Source organism: Choloepus didactylus, chromosome 7 (genome assembly GCF_015220235.1).
Source record: "Choloepus didactylus isolate mChoDid1 chromosome 7, mChoDid1.pri, whole genome shotgun sequence".
In the NCBI taxonomy this organism is placed as follows: domain Eukaryota; kingdom Metazoa; phylum Chordata; class Mammalia; order Pilosa; family Megalonychidae; genus Choloepus; species Choloepus didactylus.
The window spans coordinates 127,497,521-127,515,029 of record NC_051313.1 but is presented as its reverse complement, the minus strand read 5'-3'; the positions used below and the strand labels follow the sequence as shown (position 1 = coordinate 127,515,029).

At 39.5% G+C, this 17,509-nt stretch overlaps 1 protein-coding gene across 3 annotated transcripts in view; it reads right to left on the bottom strand.

The window, feature by feature from the left end:
• Positions 1 to 635: 635 nt before the first annotated feature.
• The window catches only part of SLC17A3 (solute carrier family 17 member 3), a 31,597-nt gene continuing 14,723 nt past the window's right edge, over positions 636 to 17,509 (bottom strand). The window contains exons 3-13 of one of the 3 annotated variants that reach the window (XM_037844532.1): positions 15,734 to 15,945; positions 15,295 to 15,528; positions 15,122 to 15,209; positions 10,169 to 10,255; positions 3,255 to 3,373; positions 2,974 to 3,135; positions 2,591 to 2,720; positions 2,351 to 2,498; positions 1,954 to 2,044; positions 908 to 1,044; positions 636 to 826 (exon numbers count right to left, since the gene is read on the bottom strand). In XM_037844532.1, the coding sequence (XP_037700460.1) occupies positions 910 to 1,044; positions 1,954 to 2,044; positions 2,351 to 2,498; positions 2,591 to 2,720; positions 2,974 to 3,135; positions 3,255 to 3,373; positions 10,169 to 10,255; positions 15,122 to 15,209; positions 15,295 to 15,528; positions 15,734 to 15,945 (1,406 nt within the window). In that variant the 3' untranslated portion in view covers positions 636 to 826; positions 908 to 909. The remainder of the gene's footprint in view (positions 827 to 907; positions 1,045 to 1,953; positions 2,045 to 2,350; positions 2,499 to 2,590; positions 2,721 to 2,973; positions 3,136 to 3,254; positions 3,374 to 10,168; positions 10,256 to 15,121; positions 15,210 to 15,294; positions 15,529 to 15,733; positions 15,946 to 17,509) is intronic. The other 2 variants (XR_005218085.1, XM_037844533.1) reach the window with 2 other exon arrangements.

Below are 17,509 nucleotides of genomic sequence, written 5' to 3'. Positions count from 1 at the left end.
ACTTTATATATGGTTCCATCACTGAATTAGTTAGGTCCCAGAAGGAAAAAAAAAATGGTGGCAGATTCAAACTGGGTGATTTGAGGAAAGCTTTAAAAAAGCTTTTGGGCAAGTGATAGGGGAACAAAAAGGGATTCTGGGTAAACCTCTGGAGCGAGCAACAAGACTGTTATCATCCTTGAAGGCACAAGGAAGGCAGCGGTTACCAGAATGTGTGGAGCAGGTTGCCTGCTGTGAACTACAGTGAAAGGATGGGCCCCTGCAGCCTCCCTAAGGAGGGAGCCTTACTCTCCTTCCTTCCTTGGAAATCCATCAGAAGCCAGTGGACAAGGGAGTGTGTGATGCAGTCCATGCAGGTCAGCCTCCTGGGGCCTGAGCAGGATGGAGAAGAGTGGAGCACATGCCAGGAAAAGCCAATGGATGATACCCAGCCCAATACATGTAAATTAACTTTCATTTTCACAATTAGGAAAAATCGTCATTGCTCTAGCAAGTTTGCAACCTGGATTAAGGGCTTCAAAACCTTGTTTCCTTTTTTGAAACCTAGAACATTCGAATCTCTTGTATTGGCTCCCACACGGCAACTCCTCCCATTCCACTGTTAATTCTATGAGGCAGACAACTTTGTTCTTGGCTATCATTTTATTTGAATTCTCATTCATCTTATCTTTTTCTCAAAACAGAAATTTGGATAAAAGAAAGAATTGATCGCATATTTGAAAAGAGCCACAGCAAATAAAATTCTTTCCATGGTTATTTTCATCACTGAGTCATTTCCATTTATGAAATAAGGTGCTTAGTGACTTTTCCAACCAAGGTGGAATAACTAAGGAAAAAAAATGACACCAATTAAAAACCTTAAAAACAACTTCTATGCTTGTAAACAGATGAACTTGTTATTCTTTACCTTCATAAACGAGTGAGTTTCCTTTCTTTAGCCCAGTCTTGGACTTCTGCTTCTCCAAATATAAGGTAGAAGATCAGTCCAAACATGTTAATGGCAAGTAACAACAAGAAGACATTCTTCCACCCAAACTCAGGATCCTGAGGACACAAAACCCCACGTAAATATCACCCCTTTCATCCTTTTTTTTCTGTGAAACACAGTATTCATGGCTCAGGAGATAATGTTCAGTATTAGGTTTCCAAGTGGCAATTTATTTCCTGAAAGCTTGATAATCAGATGGAAAGAACTTCAAAATGCTTTCAGAATATTCTTACTAAAAGGGATTTGGAAGGCTTTGTAATTAATATACAGAATTGCATTAGTCACTATTTATCAAAGTGCCAAACAGTTTTTCTTTGGCATGAATCTTGTTTACATGAGCTCTTCTGAGAACACTTCCGAATTATTCTTGCATGTGAATGCAAGTGAAAAGATTATGGGTTTTTGAGTTAAATAGGTCTTGGATTCAAGAATTTTGATTCTGTGTCTTCTTAGTCGTAAGACTGATTCTTTCCGGTTTTCAGTTAATCACCAAGAAATGATAATAATACTCTATTTTCACAGATAGTGTGAGAATTAATAGTTGAGATTACTGTATATGAAATACCTAATTGTATGGATTAAGCACCTAAAATTGTTTCCTTTCATTATCCCTTTTCTTTTGCATGGCTATACAAATGAAATTTTCAAAGTGAGGCAGAAGACATGGCATGTTGCAGCTACACATGCATGAAATCATCCCAAGACACACATGTGGCTCTGAGGTTTCAATTTCAAGAACTGTACATTCGTAGTAGGTCACTAGGTAAATCATTGTTTGGTTCCAGAATGAGCCAAGTTTGAGGTCATCAAAAAATTGCTCCATATTTTTCTTTACTAGATTGATCTTTCTGATAAAGTCACCCACAATTCAATTTTTAGTCTTTGAATACATTCTTTATATCATTACCTTTATAAACAGATTTTTCAGAGCATTTTAAGAGCCCTTCTTGACAAGAAAACTCTACCTGACTAAGGAGATATCCACTGACAGTGGGTGCCAGGATAGCTGCTATATATGCAAATCCCCTTGAGACACCAATGAGAAAGCTGGAATATCTGTTGGGGAGAGGAAAGTTCCAGGGTAGATCCAGAGATGCTTGACAACATCCTTCAGCCCTGCTCCATGTATGAATCTATCACTTAATCATGTCAAAAAGGAATTGCATTGTTTATACTCAATGAGACACACCAAGATAAATCAATACCTTTCCCCCAACCCCTGATACCTTCAAAAATGACCACAGGGCCATCTGGTTGGTCCTTGCCCATAGATTATTAATTTCCAAAGTTGAGGGCATCCAGAAAGCTGAAGTCTAAATCTTTTTTAGAAAATGTGAAGGTAAGACTAGAAATTAATCTTACCTTGGAGCAATATCTAAGGCATTAATGTACATCCCTGTCTGAGACAGCGGGCTTAGTCCACAAGAGATCGTCAGAAGGGCCACTGTTGTGATAAAACTGGAACTGAGGTAGGGCAGAACCACAGTTAATATTGAAGAGGGGAGAATTCCTAGGAAATGAGGAACAGACATTGAACAGTGAGATCAGTTCTTTGGCTGTTGTATGTCTTACTCACTAACCGACTTCATACGCCCTTCTTACCTAGAACTGTGACAATTTTCCGTACTGTATTGAGCCTAAAACTTTTGGTCAGAAGGAAATCTGCCAGTTGGCCTCCTAGGATACCAAAAACCCAGGCAGCGATAAAAGGAATGGCAGACAGAATCCCATTCTGTGGGAAAAAAAATTGAGTGAACCACAGCTTTCACTAATACATCACTACCAATCATACTCACATCTTGAAATCACACTTTCTTAGGAAAATCAATAACCTCTTCATATCCCTAAAAAATCTATTAGCACAAGTCTAAAATATTAGATATTTTTTTGATAACAAGAGACACATTTCTCTAGGAATGATTGAAGAAGGCAGTCATTGCTGAGCCATGCAAACAGGAGAATGGAATAGAGAGAAAGATACTCACATCTCTGATGTTCACATTGTACACAGAGCTGATGTAAGTTGGTGTGTACACAATCAATATGGAAACCAACCACTGATGACCGAAACAGCAAAAAATCATCGACCAAAGGGGTAGCGATTTGAGCATAGCTTTGATTGGAAGAGACTGCTTAGAAGAGCTGACCTGAAAACAAATTTATTGGTTAAATAAGATCTGAGAGATTCTCACATGCTCTTAGTCACCCTAAGAAATCCAGATGCTGCCCCAAGGTCACTGGAGAAAATTTAAGTCCTTATGTGTACCTGTTGGGCCAGAGAGGATATGATGTATTCCTTTTCTGAGATGCTTATCCATGGGTGAGAAACAGGGTCATCATAAGCCAGAACAAACCAGAGAAGACAGCAGACACAGCCAATGCCTCCTGCAATCAGAGGGTGAAATTGGTACTAGGTTGATTTCTGCCTTCTGTGTGGTTTTCTTTTACATTGGTGTTCTAGTTTGCTAATGCTGCCAGAATGCAAAACATCAGAGATGGATTGGCTTTTATAAAAGGGGGTTTATTTGGTTACACAGTTAGAGTCTTAAGGCCATAAAGTGTCCAGGTAACACATCAGCAATTGGGTACCTTCACAGGAGGATGGCCAATGGTGTCTGGAAAACCTCTGTTAGCTGGGAAGGCACGCGGCTGGTGTCTGCTCCAAAGTTCTGGTTTCAAAATGACTTTCTCCCAGGACGTTCCTCTCTAGGCTGCAGTTCCTCAAAAATGTCACTCTTAGTTGCACCTGGAATGTTTGTCCTCTCTCAGCTTCTCTGGAGCAAGAGTCTGCTTTCAATGGATGTCTTCAAACTGTCTCTCATCTGCAGCTCCTGTGCTTTCTTCAGTGTCCCTCTTGGCTGTAGCTCCTCTTCAAAATGTCACTCACAGCTGCACTGAGTTCCTTCTCTTTGTCAGCTCATTTATATGGTTCCACTGATCAAGGCCCACCCCGAATGGGCAGAGCAACACCTCCATGGAAATTATCCAATCAGAGTAATCACCCACAGTTGGGGGGGGGTGCATCTCCACAGAAACACTCAAAGAATTACAATCTAATCAACATTGATACATCTGCCCACACAAGATTACATCAAAGAATATGGCTTTTTCTGGGGTACATAATACATTCAAACCGGCACAACTGGCATGTTTTTTGGTATAGGTCTTAGGAAAAGCCCTTGCTAATAATATCCCCTTTCCATTTCTCAAAAAAAATTCACATGAGTATCACAGTTCTTTAGCACCCATTCTTTTACAATTCTTGCTTATTTATGTGTGTGTATGTGTGTAGATCAGAGATCCTACAGATGGCACAACACTTGGCATCTCATTCTAAAAAGTGTGTAGAACTATTTTGTGATTTTTATTTGCATTTCCCTAACGACTAAGGATGTTGAGCATCTTTTCATGTACTTATTTGCCTTCCATAAATCTTCTTTGGTGGTGTGGCTTTTCAAATACTCTGCACATTTTTAAAATGGGTTGTTTGTTTTCTTATTATTGAGTTTTAAGAATTATTTGTACATTCTGGATAAAAGTCTTTATCATATATGTGTTTGGCAAATATTTTCTCCTTTTCTTAGCTTGCCTTTTTATAATCTTGACAATGCCTTTTGAAGAGCAGAAGGTTTTAACTTTCATAAAATCCAATTTATCAGTTTGTTATTTTATGAATTATACTTTTGGTGACATAATTAAGAAATATTTGCCTAACTCAATGTGCAGGTTTGGAACTGTTATGTACCCCAGGAAATGCCATGTTCTTTTAATCCATTCTTGTGAGTTCATACCTATTGTGGGTGGGACCTTTGGTTAGCTTGTTTCAATTGGGATATGACCCACCCAGTTCAAGTTGGGTCTTATTATTTTACTAGAGCCCTTAATGAGAGAATAAAATGCAGAAACACAAAGAGAAAGAGAGAGAGCAGAGAGATGAGAAATGCCCAGAGAAGCAAGAAGAACCCATAGGAGCTGAGAAAGAGAGCTACTGAAATCAGAACCCGGGAGAGAAGGATCAGCAGACATCACATGTGCTTTTCCACATGACAGAGGAACCCTGGATACCAGCAGCCTTTCTTCAGAGAAGGCATCCTCTTTTGGATGAATTAATTTGGACATTTTCATGGCCTTAGAATTGTAACTTGTAACTTAATAAATCCCCATTGTTAAAAGCTAACCCATTTCTGGTATACTGCATTCCAGCAGCTTTAGCAAACAGAAACACTCAAGAACAAAGATTTTCTCCTATGTTTCCTTTCAGAAGAGTAATAACTTCAGGTTTTGTATTTAGGTCTAGGGCTCATTTTGAGTTAGTTTTTTTGTTTTGTTTTGTTTTGTTTTTTCGTTTTTTTGTGTGTGTCATCATGAGTTTATTTATTAAATGTTAACCATTTTTGACATTTTCATTTCATGTTTTTTTTCTTTTTTTTAATTAAAAAAAAACATTTTAATTCAAAGTTATAGGAACAGTTGCAAAAACAATACTAACCCCATATGCAGAATTCCATCATACCCTGACCCGCCTCCCCCAATAGCTCAATCCACCCTCTTTAACATGCTGTCACATCGCTATTTCTTTCCCTCCCTATATATCATCCATCATCTATTACTCTGTCTTCTGAACATATGAGGGTTAGCTGCACACATCCTTGAACATACACTATAATTTACATATACACTTCCCATGAACAAGAACATTCTTTTATGCAATTCCATTAAGCACAGCTAAGAAGTACAAGAGATTCAACAATGATACAAAGCTTACATTCTGTATTTCCTTTTCCTTATGTCTCAACTGTGTCCCTTTGAGCCACCTGTCCTCTATCCTCCAATCCCATCCAAGATCATCCTTAGCATTCAATTGTCATCTATTTAGACTGTCTTTTTTTTTTTTTTTTCCAGTTGTGGAAACATATATACAGCCTAAATCTTCCCATTCCACCCCCTCCCTAGCCTTCCATTAGTGGGATTAATCACATTTAGAATGTTGTAATGCTCTTTCCCACCATCCATTACTAGAAATTTCCCTTCACCTCAAACAGCAACCCTACACTCATTTCTTAACTCCCCATTGCCCCTTCCCTCATTTCTCTTAACCCATAGTCTACTTTTCATCTCTATGGTTATATTCGCTGATAATTTCTTTGTGTTTACTGTGGGGCTTAAAATTAACCTCTAAAATCCATATCAATCTTGTTTTTCTTTGATACCACCTTCACTTCAATAAGACACATAAACTATGTTCCTATACTCCTTCATTCCCCACCTTTATATAGTTGTCTAAAATTACATATTTTACATTGAGTTTAAAACCACTGATTTGTCATTAGAGTTTGTGTATTTTGTATCATGTAGGAAGTAATTAGTGGAGTTACAGTTTAAAAATTATTGACTTCTATTTGTATTCCATTGTGGTTGGAGAATGTGCTTTGAGTATATTCAATTTTTTTTAAAATTTCTTGAAGCTTGTTTTATGTCCCAGCTTATGGTCTCTTCTGTAGAAAGATCTGTGATCACTAGAGAAAAATGAGTGTCCTGGTGATTTGGGATGTAAGGTACTATATATGTCTGCTAAAATTCTCTATATCTCTTTCTCCTTTCTATGTTTCTCTGTTGGTAGGGCTCCCTTTAGAATCTGAAGCAGGGCAGGTCTTTTATTGGCAAAGTCTCTCAGCATTTGTTTGTCTGTGAAAAATTTAAGCTCTCCCTCAAATTTGAAGGAGAGTTTTGCTGGATAAAGTATTCTTGGTTGGAAATTTTTCTCTCTCAGAATTTTAAATATGTCATGCCACTGCCTTCTTGCCTCTGTGGTGGCCACTGAGTAGTCACTACTTAGTCTTATGTTGTTTCCTTTGTATGTGGTGAATTGCTTTTCTCTTGCTGCTTTCAGAACTTGCTCCTTCTCTTCAGTATTTGAGAGTCTGTTCAGAATATGTCTCAGAGTGGGTTTATTTGGATTTATTCTATTTGGAGTTCACTGGGCATTTATGCTTTGTGTATTTATACTGTGTAGAAGGTTGGGGGAAGTTTTCCCCAACAATTTCTTTGAATACTCTTTCTAGACTTTTACCCTTTTCTTCCCCTTCTGGGACACCAATGAGGCTTAAGTTTGGATGTTTTATTTTATTTATCATATCCCTGAGATCCATTTCGATTTTTTCGATTTTTTTTCTCCATTCTTTCTTTTGTTCTTTCATTTTCTGTTCTGCGGACTTCTAGGACACTGAGATGTTGTTCAGCTTCCTCTAGTCTTGTATTGTGAATATCCAGAGTCTTTTTAATTTGGCCAACAGTTTCTTTTATTTCCATAAGATCTTCTAGTTTTTTATATACTCTTGCAATGTCTTCTTTATGCTCTTCTAGGGTCTTCTTTATGTCACTTATATCCTGGGCCATGGTCTTCTTGATGTTCTTTAAATCCTTTGCCATGTTTTCGTTCCTTGATTGTAGTTCTTTGATTAATTGTGTGAGGTACTGTGTTTCTTCCGATATCTTGATTTGTGTGTTTGGAGTTGGATTCTCCATATTGTCTGGTTTTATCATATGCATTAAGATTTTCTGTTGTTTTTGGCCTCTTGGCATTTGTTTTGCTTGATAGAGTTCTTTCAAGTTGTAAAAAAAAAAAAAAAGGATATTGATCTAATTTTTCAGAGACGCAGTTTTGTGACGTACACGTTTTCTAACTAACCAGCAGATGGCGTCTGTGAGTCACCTATATCCCTCAAGTCAGTTCTCAACCTTGTTCCCGTGGTGTGTGGGGAAGTGATTCTTGTGGGGCTCAGTTGGAGACCTCAGTTTGGGTGTGTTGCTGGAGCCATCCACCCTGAATGTGGGGCGTGTGTACGGGTGGCCAGGGAGGAAGGGCAGTTTTAATATTCAAATCCCTTAGGTTCCCAGAGATTCAAGGCTGCCACAAGAGTCTAAGCCTTCATTTCAGTTCAGCCCCAGACCCTCTCTCTCGCTGATCCACAAACCACCGGACTTGGCGTAGCGTCCCTGGGTTCTCTGAGTGGGTCCCCCCGCCCAGCCATGATCCTCCAGGAGCTGCGCCGAGGAAATGCCATGCTGTGTCACCAGTGCATGCTGTCCCTCAAGGGAAGCCCCGGGTCATTGGTCCATGCAGCGGCGCGCTCTCAGACTGAAACAAAAATGGCCGAACGGGGCATCTCAACCCCCTCCTCCTCGCACAGTTCCTCCTTCCCAGCTCCAGGACAACTGGCGGGGCTCTGGGCTGTGGGCACGGCACCGGGCAGGAGTTTATCCAGGCTTCTGGGGAGCCAGCTGCTAGCCGCGGGGTTTCTTTCTGCTTCCGGCTTTCCCCTCTGTTTCCCTGGCCCCAAGGGTATCTGCAACAGGCTATCTTCCCGGCCAGACACTGAGAGGCCGGCCCAGCCTCCTCTTGCTGTGTTTTACTGCGTGGTTCCCACTATTGCAGCTGCAGCCGCTCCTGGGTTTTTCCCTTTTTTTTTTTTTTTAAAGAGCCAGCCAGTCTCCAAACACCGAACCCTGGCTTCCCCAGACCGCCACGCAGCTGCGGGTCTTCTGGCCAGCTTGCTCACTCATTTCAGAATGCAGACTCCCGGTTTCATCGATTATACAGCCCCTCTGGAACTAGGAGACCTCGTCCAGCTGGTGCATTGCTGTAACTAGTATTCTGGGTCACTTTCTGGTTTTTAGCTAGTGTTTTTCATGGAGGTGTTTTTTCACCCTGTCTCACCTAGCTGCCATCTTAGTTTTTGTCTGAGTTAGTTTTTGTACATGGTATGAAGTATGGTTTGTTTGTTTGCATGTGAATATCCAAGTTTTTGAGCATGATTTGCTAGAAAGACTCTATTGAATTGTCTTTGTACCTTTGTAAAAAATCAGTTTTCCTTGTGGACATGAGTCTATTTATGACTCTACTCTGCTCCATTAGTGTATTTGTCTATTTCTATGCTAATATCACACTGTCTTGATGACTGTAACTACAAAATACGTCTTCACATCAGGTAGTGTTAGTTCTTCAGCTTTGTAATTCATTCTCAAAGTTGTTTGGCAGTTCTAGATTCTTTGCATTTCACATATATTTTAGAATATGTTTGTCAATTTCTACAAAAAGTCTGCTGGTACACCACTTTAAAAGAATGAAGGAAAAAAATAAAAAAAATGCATGATCATCCAATTGATGCACAAAAACCATTAGGCAAAATCCAGCACATTTTGATTGGTATGACTTAAAATATGATGTAAATCTTAGTTCAGTTATCATAGTTTTTGCTAAACTGCTTTGGCTTATCCCATGCTTGCACAACTCAGGGGTGATCCCAAGGCCTTGGCAGGTATGTATCCAAATCTCTCCTTTCTGAGATTCTCCCACAAACTCTTCTGCTTTCATGGGTCCACTTTCTCATTTCCTCTGGTCAAAGACATGGATTTCTATTGGAGTTTTATCCATCAATGTCACTGCACAGCTCTGTGACTAGGGCTCACTCTTAGGGCAAAGCAGTAAGAGAAAAAATTGACAAGAAAATCAACACTTTGCATGTCACTTCTCCAAATTTTGACTTCACTCCACAGTTGGCCTACTTTTGTTTTTGTTTCAGAGTTCTCAAGTGGTGCTTTGTGGAATGTGAAAGCTACTGAAATGCAAGTGGTGGAGGGAGCAGTTGTTTCTTGATTTCCAATATTTAAATGGAAGGCTCTGAGGCAAATGCTGAGGCTGGCAAAATTCATCTTCAACTTCCTTTCTCTTGTTTTCCTTCCGTGTTTTTCCATGCCCAGGTACCCAATGCCTTTAGGAATATTGTGCCCTATGCAGGACCCCCTTGTTGCTAGGCCTCATCTAGACAACCCCCCACAGCAGTAGCTATCTCTCTGGACTTTCTTCTATCTCTCAGAAACCACTGCTTTACAAGCCTGTCCCCCACCACCTGCAAGGGCAGTGGGGTATGCCTGCTCACTTTGTGTAATAATGCATTAAATGGGTTAACAGCTCGTTATAATTGGCAGTAGGACTTCAGAATACTTTGTTGGTCTAGGTTAATTGTTCCCTAATATTATATTAAGATATTTTGCTTTTCTAGGATTACCCTAGCATTTTTTCTTGCTGGACTCATTTATTCTGGAAAAGTACATACAGGTAGATACTCAGAACAATCCCCCTGAATGTGAAAACCTGGGAACTGTGTGACAGTGGCTTACCAAAGATGTAGAAGGCAAAAGGCCATCCGTAAGTTTCACTGATGAGGCCGCCCAGGAGGATGGCAGCGAAGCCCGCTAATACCAGGCCTGCAAAGAGACAAAGAGCTAGCTGTGGGGCTCTGGGCACCCGCCAGGCAGGCACGTACAGTATGAAGGATGACATGCTATAAATCTGTATCCCCAGACCACAAAGAGAAGATCATATTAGAATATATGAACCTTAGATTCATGATTCAATTCCTATATTCTCCTGAAAACCGATTTTTCTGGCAGTTTCCTAGTAAGATTGTAGGTGACAGTTATACCTCCTTTTTTTTTTAAATTCATTTTTATTGAGATATATTCACATACCATGCAGTCATACAAAGCATACATTCAATTGTTCACAGTACCATTATATAGTTGTACGTTCATCTCCAAAATTAATTTTTGAACATTTTCATTACCACACACACAAAAGTAATAAGAATAAAAATTAAAGTGAAAAAGAACAATTAAAGTAAAAAAGAACACTGGTTGCCTTTTTTTTTTTTTTTTTTTCCCCCATTTTTTTATTCATCCATCCATAAACTAGACAAAGGGGAGTGTGGTCCATATGGCTTTCCCAATCATGTTGTCACGCCTCATAAGCTACATTTTTATACAATTGTCTTCAAGATTCATGGGTTCTGGGTTGTAGTTTAACAGTTTCAGGTATTTACTGCTAGCTATTCCAATTCATTAGAACCTAAAAAGGGTTGTCTATATGGTGTGTAAGAGTGCCCACCAGAGTGACCTCTCGGCTCATTTTGGAATCTCTCTGCCACTGAAACTTATTTCATTTCCTTTCACATTCCCCCTTTTGGTCAAGAAGATGTTCTCCATCCCACGATGCCGGGTCTAGATTTCTCCCCAGGAGTTATATTCCATGTTTCCAGGGAGATTCACTCCCCTGGGTGTCAGATCCCACATAGAGGGGAGGGCAGTGATTTCACCTGCCAAGTTGGCTTAGCTAGAGAGAGAGGGCCACATCTGAGCAATTATAGGCAGGCCTAGCCTCTTCTTTGCAGCAACAGTCTTACCAAGGACAAGTCCCATGAGTTATACTTCCTTTTATGCTGCTTTAATTTTTAATTGTACAGGTAATATATGCTTTTGTAAACATAAATTACCACAAGAAACCAAATTTCCTCTCACATGCCTCCTCAATCCCATTCTTTTCTCTAAAAGTTAACCATTAGTAACAATTTATTATATGATATATATTAGCATATCTTTTCCTCACTACACACACATTATAATGTATATATGTGTATATGCATATATATATGTATATATACATGCACTCAACTTTTGGCAAATGCACTTATGTGATATGTAGTTAGAAATTTAGATATATTTATTTCTCTATAAATGTGCTAATAACACTTCTAATTTCAATAACTTTACAAAATACTCTCATATGGGAGGACATATTATCTTTTTACAACTTTTTCTGACATTTCTAGGCTACTGTGTTTTTCATCTTCCAGATGAACATTAACATCAACCTGTCAAATTCTATATTTGTGTAGGTAAGTTAATATTACTATAAAATAAGCAGGATCATAATGTACCTATTGTTCTATGAAATTCACATTTCATAGAACAATTGCTCTTGTAAGTCTTTCCATGCCACTATGTAGATTCTACTTAATTATTTCTGAACATAGGCATAATTAGTCATTTCTGAACATAAGCATAATTTACTTCTGTACAATGGAGTACCAGAAATGGACTTGATAGATACTGCCAAAGTTTCCTGCTAAAAGGCTGTACCAAATTAAATTGCCAACAAATATTATTTTTTCATTTCCTTGACAACATTGAATATCCTGTTTTTAAAAATAGTTTTTCAATATGAATGGAAAACAGTATCTCATTTAAATTTCATTTTTTCTGATACATTAAAGTCAACATTTTTTCTTATGTTTATCATTTTTATTTCTTCTGTGAACTGTTTAGTCATAAACTGTTTTCTTTATTTCTTTCACTTATTTAACTTTTCCTTATTGAAGTACAGGATCTTTATGCATTGTGAATAATAACTTTCTGTCTGGCATGCTGGCTGCACTTCTGTTCCCCTTCTTTAATTTTGTTGATGATATGGTTTGTAACTCAGCATTTGTTAAGTATTTATGGGGTCAGATCTATGAGTGTCTTCTGTAATGACTTCTAGTTTTACTCTTTCCCCACCTCACAATTTTAGAAATGGTTACTTATATTTTCCCTCTCTTTTGACCATACCCTTTATTTAAGCATCTAACATGTTGTCTCATTTCAGTACTAATATCCAAATTTACCATTAAGGAAATGGAGACCTAGATACATTAGATAACTTGCCCAAGGTGACACAATTAATAACAGGTGGAAGTAGCACTTGAAATGAGGCAGCCCGAGTCCAGGGCACAAATGGATGAAGATGGAAACTGGTACTATTTTTCACCACCAAGTCAACTAAATCTGCATATTTTCCCCAAACTCTCTGTCTTTGATCCAATTATAACAGGTGCCAAGTTCCTGCACCCATCCAAGGTCAGGTCCCTTATTGTCCTCTGGACCCTAGGTGCATTCTCACTTTGACATCCTCACTTACTTCCTCATCTTGGATCTCTCCCATGCACATGAAACATACCTTCTTATGTCTTATATATAAACCAAACAAAACCAAACAAAAAATCCCACCTCTTCAGAACTCCTTCTATCCATTTTGCCATCTCTCTGCTTTTCTTCAGCACAAATTTCTCAAAAAGCTTTGCTTATTGCCTCTATTTCCTCACTTCCCATTCTCTCCTCAGCAAACTCCAAACACACCTTGACCCTGCCACAACACTGACATGGGTTGTCAAGGCCTTCAGTGACTCCACCTTGCCAAACCCATGGCCACTTAACCAACCCAGCAGCATGTGGTAGAGTTGACCCCTCACCTCTGGTTGCATATTGTCTCATCACATCTGTCACATACACCCTGTTGGTTTTCCTGCTAACTCATGGGGAACTACTCAGTCCCTTTTGGTAGTATCTCACTGTCCTGGTTCTGAGGCCTGAATACTGGAGGGCCTCAGAACTATTCCCTTGGTTTTTTTTATCTTCTGTATCTGTTTTTTTTCCTTGGGTGATCTCATCCAGTCCCAGGGCATTAAATACTGCCTATATATGGAGGAATTTTAGTATGTCTTATCTTTAATATCTCCACTGAATTCCAGACCAATATTCTCTCCGATGCCTTGTAGTTCAAAGGCAGCACTTGATTTATAAATATTAACTCATATACATTCTTAAACATAGATAGAGAGGATGGAAGGACCAAGAGATGCATAATAATTTTTTGTTTTTCATTTATTTATTTTATTTATACAAATAAACCCTCTGCCTTCCCTCCTCCTCCTGTCCTCCTAGTAATCTCCAATCTGCTTTCTAGCTTTGCAAATTTGCTATTTCTAGAAGAGATGCATACTATTAATCAGGCATTAATTATAAACATGAGACTTTGAATATTCATGAGACATGAGATATACAGAGGAGTGCTGGAGTGGGCTAGGGAAGTAGATTTTGCACCTCTTTTTCCAGCTCTGCATTCAGTGACTTGAAGTTGGTATCTCAAAACTGATGGTGGGTGAGAATTCAATCCACAGAAATTGGAAAATACAACAATTCAGAGCATTGCTGACTCAATATTCATGAGCTCTTAATTCACCCACTGACTAGGGACATCCACTCTGGCCCCATGTGTCCTCTGCTCAAGGAACACAAATGAAACCCAACATATTTTAGCAGACTAATTGGCAAGCTACACCTGTGGCCAGCTATACTCATCCCTATGTCTCTACCACAGAGCAAGTGTGTGTCATTGCCCAGGGACCTTCCATCTGTGGGATCCCTTTCTCAAACTTCAACTCTGGTCCTTTTGATCTCACCATTATTAGGAAGGCTGATGTACAGACAGGGAAAGAGAGATGGGATATATGAATATTATATACCTCGAGATTCAATAGTGTGGTCCTTCTTCTCCCTTGCACCCTACCGTAAATATGTTAATTTACCCCATTTCCCCCTTCACTCTGTGTGCTTTAAATTGCTTTGATAAACTATACAATTCTAGCACCTAATTTGGCCTCTGAGCCTATCCTAGTTCAAACGGGAGCCTCCGCTCTACTATCACTGAATGCAACCTCCAATCTTCCAGTGTTGTGAAGGTCTCCAGAAGGGCGTGCAGGCAGACAGGGTGTGCATGTGTGTGTGTGTGTGTATGTGTGTGGCTTGATTTCTGGACTTTAGGAGTCCCTAGTACTCTTGGAACCCATAAATTACCTGGAGGGTTACCCTTCTTTACTGGCCCAGCACCCACTTTGGCAATCTCCTGTTTGTTAGCCATGTCCTTTCCATTTTCCTCTCTTCCCCAGTATTACTCAGCTTCTTCCTACAGCATGTTCATTCCACGTGCTCTGTCCAGGCAGAACATTATCAGAAAGCAGTTCTTAGGACCATTGAGAACCATTCCAAAGAAAATTAAGGTGGATCTATACCTTATGCTGAATACAAATATAAACTCTAATACATCAGAAATTTAAATAAATAATGAAACACACAAATACAAGAAAATACATGGTCAGATGCCTTTATAACCTTTCCATCTATGACTCAAAAACTAAAAGCCATAAAAGTAAAGAATGGTTGATTTGGCTACATAAAAATATATGTTTTTAAGAAGTCCTCCCGAATGGCCAAAAATCATGATAAGCATAGTCATGTCACAAATGACAACTTTGGGAAAAGAACTGAAAGTCATGACACAGACAAAGGACCAGTCTCCCTAATGTATAAGTAATTCCTCAGCATTGAGCAAAAGTGAATCATGCAATAGAATAATTGTCAAAGAACCCAGTGGGAGAATATTGGATTGCAGGGTACCCATGTGGGGTTAAATTTCTTTACCTGATAGAGCGATACTTAAGAGTCTGCTTCGTTCATGTGGAGGGCCCCATTTTTCCCACAGTGCAAACTGACCCCCCAATCCTGATCCCTGAAATAAAAATGGTTAGAGTTTTTGATCCATGCTACCAAGCAGAAATTTACATCAAGTTCCGATTTACAAAATTTCTGGGTACCTGGGTTATCCCTTGGACTATTCGAATTACAATGAGGGAAACTACTCCAAGTTCAGCTGCCAATGGGGTGCAAAGACTGAGAAACGAGGATCCGAACAAAGCAGCCCCAACTATTCGCTTCGTTCCTATTCTTCCAGCCAGGTAGCCACTGGGAGCCAGAGTTAGCACCATGCCATAGTTGATAGAACCAAAGATGATGCCTTGGGTTTGAGGGCTCCAATCATACACAGGTGCCTTAGAGAAAAAGAGAACTCAGCAGTTAGCTATTTATAGCAAAGGTCTTACCTTAAGAAACTGCTTTAGATTTGTCACTTGCTTTCAAATCAATATTTTCTCGATGGAAACTTTCAAAGAAATAAAATCTGGAAAAATAAACATCCAAATAAGGAAACAAACAAACATCAACAATATGAGCATACTTGACTCTTGCATTGCTTACCGCTGCAGGAAGTCTCTCTGGGGCTTTGTTTGGGGCACCAAGTGAGTCAAGAGGCAGCCCCTCAGTGGAGCTGTTGACCTGGGACTGATGGTCTGTGCTGTTGACCATGGCTACCATGGTGATGTTAATGATGATATTTTGTGTCATCAGTATGAAGTTGCAGAGATTTATGATATAGGCCATTCCATAGCGAACAGAACAAAAGCTTGGAACTGGAAATATATGACATTACATTAGAACTTTCCTTATTGAGATAACCTCTGTTTTTGAAAATATGATATAGAAAAGTACCCCAGACCATCATCTAACGATCTAAATGGCAATTCTACTGACTTTAGGACAGGAAGATACAAAAGAGGAAATCACTGAGTTGACCCAAAGGGCCTTTTATACCATAGCTTGCTAAATCTTGACTTGCTCTGAATCATTCTGTCCTTCCTGTAATTTTGTCTCTCTCAATCCCAAGCCATTGTAATTTAAAGATGATAAAATTTCTCACAAATAAGTAAGTATATGTGTATCTCTGTGTGTGTATATAGTAAATATATATAAGTAAATATGTACATATATGCATACATATTTAAATTATTTACCTAAATCTGTTCTGGTTTGCTAGAGCTCTCATTATGCAAAATACCAGAAATGGATTGGCTTTTATAAAGGGGATTTATTAGCTTACAAGTTTATAGTTCTAAGGCCATAAAAGTGTTCATACCAAGTCATCAATAAGAGGATACCTTCACTGAAGAACAGCCGATGGCATCCGGAACACCTCTGTCAGCTGGGAAAGCACACGGCTGGCATCTGCTGGTCCTTTGCTCCCGGGTTGTGTTTCAAAATGGCTTTCTCCAAAATGTCTCTGGAATTCTGTCTTCATTCCTCTCTCTCGGCTGTGGGTTCTTGCTTCTTTCTCCCAGGGCACTTCTCTCTAAGCATCTAGGGGTCCTCTCTCAGCTTCTCTGGGGCAAACTCTGGGCTTCACCTCTTAGATTAGTATCTCCAAATGCCCTTCTATCTGCATCTCCCAGCATCTCCAAGCGTCGGTGCCTATGTTGGCTCTTGAGCTCTCTTAAGTACTCCAGTGAACTAATCAAGACCCACCCTGAATGGGCAGGATCCATGCCTCCATGGAAATAACCCAATCAAAGGTCTCACCCACAGTTGGGTGAGTCACATCTCCATGGAAACAATCAAAAGGTTCCACCCAACAAGATTAGATCAGAGATCATGGTTCTTCTGGGGTCCATAACAGTCTCAAAGCGGCACAATATTGTATTGGTTTCCTAGGTCATCCATAACAAATTACACAAGCTGGTGGCTTAAAATAACAGAACTGTATTCCCTCACAGTTCTGGAGGCTGGAAGTCCTAAATGAAGATATTGGCAGGGCCATACTCCTGAGGATTCTTGTCTGCCTCTTCCAGTTTCTGGAGGCTCCAGGCATTCTTTGGTTTGTAGACAATCACTCCAGTCTCTGCCACCCTGAACACAAAGCTTTCTCCCTGACTGTGTCTGTCTCTGTGTCCAAATTTCCCACTTCTAGTAAGGACATAGAAATATTGGATTTAGGACCCACCCTAATTCAATGTGACCTCATCTTAACTTAAGTAATTACATCTGCAAAGACCCTATTCCCAAATAAGGTCACATTCTGAGGTTCAATTTTGGGGGAACACCAGTCAACCTAGTACATACAGAGAATTTAAACTTTGAAGGAGTTGCTTATAGGTGTAGGTCATTATTCTACTAATATGTTTTCAGGCATTGAGGACAAAC